The sequence below is a fragment of the Amblyomma mixtum genome, chromosome 6 (assembly GCF_055824585.1).
Source record: "Amblyomma mixtum isolate Tamu chromosome 6, ASM5582458v1, whole genome shotgun sequence".
Lineage (NCBI taxonomy): Eukaryota > Metazoa > Arthropoda > Arachnida > Ixodida > Ixodidae > Amblyomma > Amblyomma mixtum.
The window spans coordinates 138173644-138182001 of NC_143017.1; the positions used below are offsets into that span (position 1 = coordinate 138173644).

At 43.6% G+C, this 8358-nt stretch overlaps 1 protein-coding gene across 3 annotated transcripts in view; it reads left to right on the forward strand.

Annotated features, from left to right (window-relative positions):
- The window catches only part of LOC149340551 (uncharacterized), a 52067-nt gene extending 45815 nt beyond the window's left edge, over nt 1-6252 (forward strand). For 2 of the 3 annotated variants that reach the window (XM_089549360.1, XM_089549359.1), the window contains 4 exons: nt 378-479; nt 2484-2585; nt 4410-4464; nt 5848-6252. In XM_089549360.1, the coding sequence (XP_089405486.1) occupies nt 378-479; nt 2484-2585; nt 4410-4464; nt 5848-5975 (387 nt within the window). In that variant the 3' untranslated portion in view covers nt 5976-6252. Of the gene's footprint in view, nt 1-377; nt 480-2192; nt 2372-2483; nt 2586-4409; nt 4465-5847 lie in introns of those variants that run through there. The other variant, XR_016283617.1, reaches the window with a different exon arrangement.
- The last annotated feature ends 2106 nt before the right edge of the window (nt 6253-8358 follow it).

The following is an 8358-nucleotide window of genomic DNA, read 5'->3' on the forward strand; positions in this document are numbered from 1 at the left end:
TTAACGAAATTTAAACTTCAATAGAGTTCATTGTGCTCATTTCGGGCACTGTGCACTGAAGTCCACTTTAGCTGAGTGCAACCTAATTGAACTCTTTTTTTTTTCAATACCCTAATCATGTTTTCATTTTTAAAAAAGGTTGAGATGTAGTGCGTCACCTTTGAAAATAGTAATAAAGTACTCATTCATGCTGTTGCAATGCATCTGATTTGTCATTAGCAAGAATTTGCTTTTGGGTTCACTTATGTGCATTACCATTTATGTGTGCACTATCACAGGGCATTATTATGTCTGATGCATTTGTGAGGTTTCCCAAATGCATCATCAAGGCGTCTTTTGCAGTTTGCACAGTGGTAACAAGCGTCATTTTTCTCCAGGATGTAGATGCAGCACTCCAGGCCTTTAATGAACTTGACAAGCTTCCATTGACTCATTCTCTACTTCTGAAAGAGCAGGACATTATTCACACTGTGAAAAAGGTAACAGTATTTGTCATTCCTACCTGAAAGTTTGCACTGCCTGGTTTCTGCATCCATTGCTTTGGCATATGCTGACTGCTTTGTGTTGAACCCTTTATTACCCAGCATCGCCAATGCGTGACATATCTAGTTTACATTACATCCTATTTTACGTGGGAACTTGAGTCGGAAGTCTTGTATCATGTCCCCAGCAAGCGGCGCTTTCGAATACCGATGGCTGGCATCATCATCATCCATCATCATCATCAGCTGACACACATGCAGTGACTGCTAGCTGGTGTTCGTGGACTAGTTTCACGTGTCGGGAAGTTGTGGCTGGAAGGATAAGACAAGATCACTGGTGCAAAATAGTGCTTTCATTTACTGTGGCTTTGAAGATTGCCTCCTGCGTTATTGCATTCTGAAGATGTGTGTTATTGGTGAATACCCCATCGACTTTGGTAATTTGTCAGGCACTTGGTTTGTTCAAGAGACTGTGTTGAAACTTTTGTCTGCTAGAGAAGGACCGCTCAGAACAACATTGCATGGTACATTGCACTGTGGCAAGATGGAAGCAAGTGAGGTGTGATGGCTATTTTTTTTTGTGGTGGTTTTGTTTTGCTCTACATGCAATGTTGCACTTTCTTTTTAAACAACAAGAGCCGTTATACAGAGCCCATCGTGGGTCTTTGTGTAACCGCGGTACGTAGAATATGGCAGGTGCCCGGAAGTGGCCCTATTCGTGCAATCCCCTAGGGGCACTGGGTGTGCTTCCCACCCCACTCACCATCATTCTACAGAAGTGGCACCACCCCAGCTTGGCTGCTTGGATTGGTGCTAAATTCTAAATACATGCACGCACACACACACACACACAGACAACAGCTTCTTTGCCAAAAGGGGTGTACCTTAAACTGTCGTCTTGGACGAGGTTCGTGCTAGGAAAGCCATGCAATGAGTGTAGGAAGCGTCATCACTAAGCAGCCACCACCTCTGCGGCAGATTTGCGACCAACGACGGCAAAACTTCTAACCCGTAGCCTAGTTTCTCTGATAATTTTTAAGTGCGCTAGCACCAAGACCCCCACTGACTGATTTCACCGCTGTCTGTTTGGCGGCACGGGATGCTCGAAAAGAGTAACCTGGGTCTCGTAATCCTCACCGGTGGCAGCACCTGGCTTCGCTGGGCAGTTCTTGTGCCAACAGTGCTTTCCAGGCATTGCGAGGAAGCCTGAGTCGCTTTGGGACGTTAAACCCCATAAACCAAACCAAACCGAAACGTATAAAAGGGACGTCACCGTTGGTATTGTGTCCCGAGCCGTCGCTTCTTGTTTGTTTTGCGAGCCGCCTCGTACTGTTTTTTCAGCAGTGTACCACTTATGCCCCTTCAATTGTGATCTCTGATGTAACTTCATCAGTGTCCAGGCTGGAATCGTTACAGAAAGATGAAGTAGTATTATCAAAGGCTTTAGGTTCAAGGCTGTCATTTTTGCATTTTGTGCAGATTTTTTCCTGTGTCTGATTATTTTTCACTGAAAAATTATCCTGTTCAGCAAAATATTTTTTTATTTACTCATTTTAGGTTTTTTTTCTGTTTTTTTTTTTTAAGAGAGAACACTATAGTGATCACATGCCAATTTAGAATGCTTTTTTGTTGTTTTGCAGTGATCATAGTGAACATCTGAACTTGCGAGCGGCAGAAGCCTAAAATTTTTATGCAACTCTTTTTTTATAGGCTGTAAGAGCTGAAATTTTGCTACGAAAGGCAGTTTTTTTCTCCTACAAAAGCTGGAACGTCTGCTGCAAAAGCTACTACAAGGAGCCTGTTGTCAGTTCCACCACTGCTGGGTATTGAGCGGATTGCTTCGTGCTTAGCCTCGGAATGCTTAGGAAAGCAAATCTGAGCAAGATTAGGCAAGCTTTGGACATCAGAATTTTTTTATTATATATGCAATCTACTTGTCCTGTGCATCACGTAACTTGTATTGGCCAAGCATATTTGTTCATACGTCGTACTTCTTTTCAGTGCACCAAATTCACAGGTGATGACAGAATCAAGAAGAAAGCCGAATATCTTCTGAACAAGTTCAAGAACATGCTGATTGTGCCAACAGCAGAGGCTGAGGGGGTGAGACCTGATGTCACATTTTCATGATGACATTTGCTGTGACCTAGCATTCCTGCCACGCATTGTAAAAGGGATACACGTGCAGCCAGAATAATACAGAGCACATTGTTTCGATGTTCGAACTTTTTTTTCACTTGTTATGCGCAGAAGGTGCAATAGGTGTTTTTTTTTTTTTTTTAGTTTACACACAAGTGCACTAGCAGCATTTATCAGCTTATATATGAAGTACTTCCTAATTTTAGCCACGCAGCGCACGAGAGGAGTAGTCACCAAAGTTTGTTCCGTAATATTATGGTCACGACCGTACCTCTGTATTGGGTGTAAGATCATTTGGCTCCCTGAGGCACCCATTAAAGGTGCACTGAAGAGGAATCTGAACTCGTCTTTTTGCCGCGGGAACTCGATCTACACGTTCCTAGCATTCTTAGAAACTGCGACTTATTGCCCTGTGTGGCCGATTTCCCTAATTAAATCGAATTAACGCCCGGCTCCCGCCTTTTTTTTTTTTAATTCTGCCTCGTACAGTGGGCGGAGTCGACCAACGCGGGGAGTGCCTTTCAGCTAGCTCCGTGGAGCTTTGCTTTCACTTCATTTTGTTTTTTAGGTTTCCGTGAATAAATAGTTTCATTTGCAGATAATATAACCGCAAAATAAGCCCGCAGAAATAAAAATACGCACGGACTATTTGCTTCTACGGACTACTACGTATTACTCCGCCGATGGCAGAGCGGCAAGCCGCCATGGGACTGGGTGAAAGGCACTCCCCGCGTTGGTCGACTCCGCCCACCGTACGAGGCAGAATTTTAAAAAAAAGGCGGGAGCCGGGCGTTAATTTGATTTAATTGCGTAAATCGGCCACACAGGGCAATAAATCAATGTTTCTAAGAATGCTCGGAACGTGTAGATTGAGTTCCCGCGGCAAAAAGACGAGTTCAGATTCCTCTTCAGTGCACCTTTAAGGATGTACAATGCACCTGACCCCAGACTACAACTGATTTTTCAGTTTTTAAAATGTGAGGGTAAGACTTTCAGTAATTTGCAAAAAATGTATAGTAGTCTCATCTTTATTCCATATGTTATCTAGTATTGCAGCTTTTAGACTCTTTTTGTTTACTGTAAAATTTAACATCCTTTATTTGCTTCTTATGTTAAAACTGCATATTTTTTATCATCACGAGTTTTGTTGCCTAAACATGAAGTTTTATCATTTGTAACAGGATTTTCAGAGTTGCTTCTCAGGAAAAACAGCCTGAGGACAGCTAGTAAAAGTGGCCGTCCAAGCTCCGACAGTCAATGCAACGACCTCGCACCATGTGCTGCCCATCTTCCTCTTTACAATCACTTTTGGCCGAAGGCGAAGCCATCCTGGCGAGTCGGGGAGACAGCACACACACGAGTCATAGTACGGCTTCAGGCGAGACACTTGAACAGTCTCACGGCTCTGTCTTCGCAGATCTTTCATGGGTGTCACAGAGTCCACAGTTTAGTTGACTGGAGAAATGCGCTCTACAACACAATAGGGTCCGTGATATTTGGAAAGAAGTTTTGAAAAGAGGTCTGGTGTGGTAGAAGGAATATGATGCCAGACGAGAGAGCCGTGTAGAAAACTGTCAGGAGTGTGGGTGTTGTCAAAGTGAATTTCTGACGTCCCTGTTTGTCGGACGTTAAAAACCGAGCAAGCTGATGGCACTCCTCGTCGTGCTTGGAAGCTTCCAAGATGGTTGTGTATTCAGATTCATCAGGCCATCGATTAAATCAATGTTAATTTAGGAATTCCTTTCTTTGTACTAGTTAACATAGTTTTTTTTTTCTTCTTATTTTCAGATGAAAGAGTCTAGAAGGCATGCAGAGCACAAGAAGGTGGAAACTGCTAAAGACTGTAAGTATCTTTACATAATCTGTCGACTGATAACTTTGTTCATCTCCGGCTACACTGCGTGTAATGTGTGTGTTATTTAATATGCTTGTGATTAGAACAACACACATAGCTATATCTCTTACAAACTTATAGTCCAGTTAAGCTGGTGCTGTGTGTTTGTAAATTCTGAAGTTAAAGCTCATGTTCACATCCCCAGTGCTTGCATATCAGCATGCCACTCTTAAAGGGACGCTGAGGACAGCCTCATCCAATTTTTGTTCTTTATTCTGTGGCTTTTTCTCAGTAGGTGGATGTTTGCCCAGCAGCAAAAGACACATTTATTGCTGAAAAAATTGCATTTAAAAGCTCTTCCACCACTCGATTCAAGCTTGCTGACATCTACACTAGAAAGAGCTCAGTGATCACCATTTTAAAGTGTATGTTGGAATCCATGGCAAAAATACTGTGTCAATGCACCACTAAAGTTTACTTGCAAAGTCGGCCGGTGATGACAACACCTGAATATCATTTTTTGGTGTTTTCTAGCTTCTGAAAGCTATGTTTTCAGTGAACGTAACTTCTTTGTCATAGAGTGCAGTAACGTGTCAGTACACATTTTGTCTCCAGCGTCTCATTATGTAGTGAATGATGTGTTGCTGAGAGATATGGGTTCTCGTTGCTAAATTTGAGGTGCCGTTTAGTGATGGCTTTCGCTTCACACAACAATTGAGCTGCACACGGTTTATTTTTTTCACAAAATAAATCTAACATCATTTTCAGCAGTGCCAGCATCTGTCGATAGAAAAAGAAATTGCAGGAACCTTTTCAGCTGTGGTTTGTTACCCCTAACAGCAGATAACATCACCATTTCTTTGGCTGATATATTGTAGTCTTCTGGTCAAAGGTCACTAAGGGTGATGCCATACTTGAATTTGTAGAAAACAGACAAGTGCCACACATAGTCGTGGTACTACACAAAACGTGTGCCCAAATCCCGCCTCCTCGTGAAATTCAGGTGGGACTGAGTGAGTGGTTTGACCAGGAAATGCATTAATAGTTGTCACACTGAGGGTTGCAATGTGCGGCGCATGTAATCTTTTTGCATTTGGTTTCACATTACCGTCAAAGCTGTCCTAATTAAATTATTTTGCTTGTCGTAGGGCGCTGCTCAGTGGAAGGCGCTAGCTTGTTAAAAGGTTGCCGAAACACACAAGTGCATGTATCTGTAAGTGACTTGATTTTCTGTGGCCACAGCAGCATACGTCACAAAGGAAGATCATTGCTTGAATGGCTAGGTACTAACTGCACTCAAAGCGTTCTGCGGTGCATTTTGTCAGTGGCGGTAAGGGTTAGCTGCAATGCTCTCTTACTGGACGTGTCACTACTCTCTTTCAAATTCTCAAGCATCCAAGCAAGTGGCTGAAGAGCGGCGCACTGAGAAGCAGGACACCACTGCAGAGACTGAGGGCGCACAGCCCGAAGACTCAAAGGCAGGACAGGACCTCCAAGAGGAAGTGTCAACGCCGGCATGAGTGTATACACTGACCAGTTCCATATGACTTGCCAAGTTGCTGTGTTTTTTTGTTCCTTCTTTTTTTCTTTTTTTTTTTCAAGAAAAGCTAAGGGGAACTTGGACAAGGACATGTTGTACAGTCTGAATGCATGAGAATTTTTCGACTAGTTGAAAGGAGTGAATGAGGATTATCTGTGTAGCAAGACCATCTGGTGAAGCAATGTATTGACCTGTTATTGTGGAAGTCGTCTTTCAATAAACTGTTCTCATCGTTGAAACGCATGGGACAAATGAAATGCTATGAGTAAGTGTGGTCATGTTGGCATACACATTTGGCAAGGAACTTAATACCCTAGGCATGTGAAGTAGCACATGCCTGAAAATTTGTGCGATTTTAAAGAAGTTTTTTTTTAATATGTTAATATGTGATGCTGATGGGACCAAGCTGCTAGCTAAAATAAACCTGAAGTTTTGAAGTAGTCTAGTTTCAATTAACTTGTTTAGTAATAGTGAGACCTGGTGCAGTTGACAGGTGAGTGCTTCGGACAGATCGTCATCATCACCAACCTGACTGCACCCACTGCAGGGCAAAGGCCTCTCCCCATGTCTCTCCAATTAACCCTGCCCTTTGCCAGCTGCGGCCACCGTGTCCCTGCAAACTTCTTAATGTCATCCGCCCACGTAACTTTCTACGCCACTGCTACGTTTGCCTTCTCTTGAAATCCACTCCGTTACCCTTAAGGATAACAAATGCTATGATGGAATTGGAAAAACAAAAAAGGATCCCAGCCTGTACCACTTAGTATAACGGGCCAAGCACATTGGACGGAAGGATTGTCTTTCAGATAGTGCTAATTACTAACCAAACTAATCAAGCCTGCTGATTAATAACTGCTGAAGCCGGCTCACTGAAAAATGCCTGCAGAGTTGAGAACAAAATCCCAAATGAACTCAAGTTGTCCGTAAGGGTGCATCTCTGCATGCTATTAATGGGTATGCATGGGTACATTAGATTTTGTTAAGCTTAACGTTGAATACACTTTGCACATTGAGGTTGTTTAAAGGGACGACTCTCCCAGTCCTCTGCACATACAGCAGCTCAGTAGGGCTTCAGACACTAGCTGTGAAACTAGATTGCAGGTCTATGCAGCAAAGTGAGAAAATAAGGCTCTTTGCTCAAAGTGCTGTTAACCAAGAAAAAGCAGCTGGAAGGGCATCTGCTATGCCATGGTGGTTACTTTCTTACACCTAGTGACCAGCTATCTGAAGGTAGAAGTAATTGTGTTTCTACAAAATGTTGAAGAAGCTTTGGATTGCCCATTGAGCTAGGTCAAGCATTTTCGGTGATGTTGAGGATTGCATGTTGGGATTTGGTCATAATAACATCTCTGCCAGAGCAAATATTAATTTTGGTTTGCCAAGCTGTTCTGCGAACACGTTGGGCTAGTTAGAGCTTTTGCGCATGAGTAAACCCGCATTAATGTTACTAGTAGAATTGTGCTGATTGGTAGTTATTGCATATTAAAATGCAAGATGGCAAATTAATATCACACCCGCGTCAAAGCATAACTGTTAATGTGGATAGTAAGTCAGTTACGACAGTAGCTTCGATCATATGCCTACCGCGTAGCACGCGGACATACCGTCAAAGAATAAGGCAGCGCCCATTTCTTGGCTTCAATTTACTGCATGACAAGTTTGTTGCTGCACATCATGGAGGAAGGAAAACATTATCATTCATCATTCGCGACTGGCTATATTACATATGGATCAGTCCTGGTAATCAGTAATGCCCCCTCTCCATCGGAAAGGGGTGTATAGGTTTTCTTTTTTGTTTGTTTTGAAGGCGGGGATTTTATGTGCATACCATTTACAGTTGGAGCGCACTGCCTTTAGAAACCACTAGTGACCCAGCATTTAAAGCAATCCGATTCCCCTTTCATTCAGAGTTCATTCATGGCGTGAGCTTAATTATTCGACGGCACAGATCCCCGTTTAACCAGATTTCACCGTATATCTCGCCAGCGCGCGCGGTATAAAATGGAGTGCCCGGAAAATTCGGCCGAACGCGCGTTCTATCTGTCGCGCATGAGCGCAGCGCGGCTACGCTGGATACTTTCGGCGGGGGTGCGATGAGTGAGGGCGAGCTGAAGAGAGGGCGCGGGCACTTATCACAACGCAGGCGGGCGCACAGTACAGCTGGCACGAAAAAACGCTGAAATTCACGTTGGTCTTTACAGATCGCAAGAGCTTAACCCGACCACAAGCGCGGCTAATCCGGAATTGTTCGCGAATAGGAAATGCTCCGCGCGGGCCTCATTTGTATGCGACGGCGAATCCGTCGCGCGCAAGCCGACAGGTTCAAGATAGAACAGCGCTGATAGTGCGTAGCAGTTCCCACG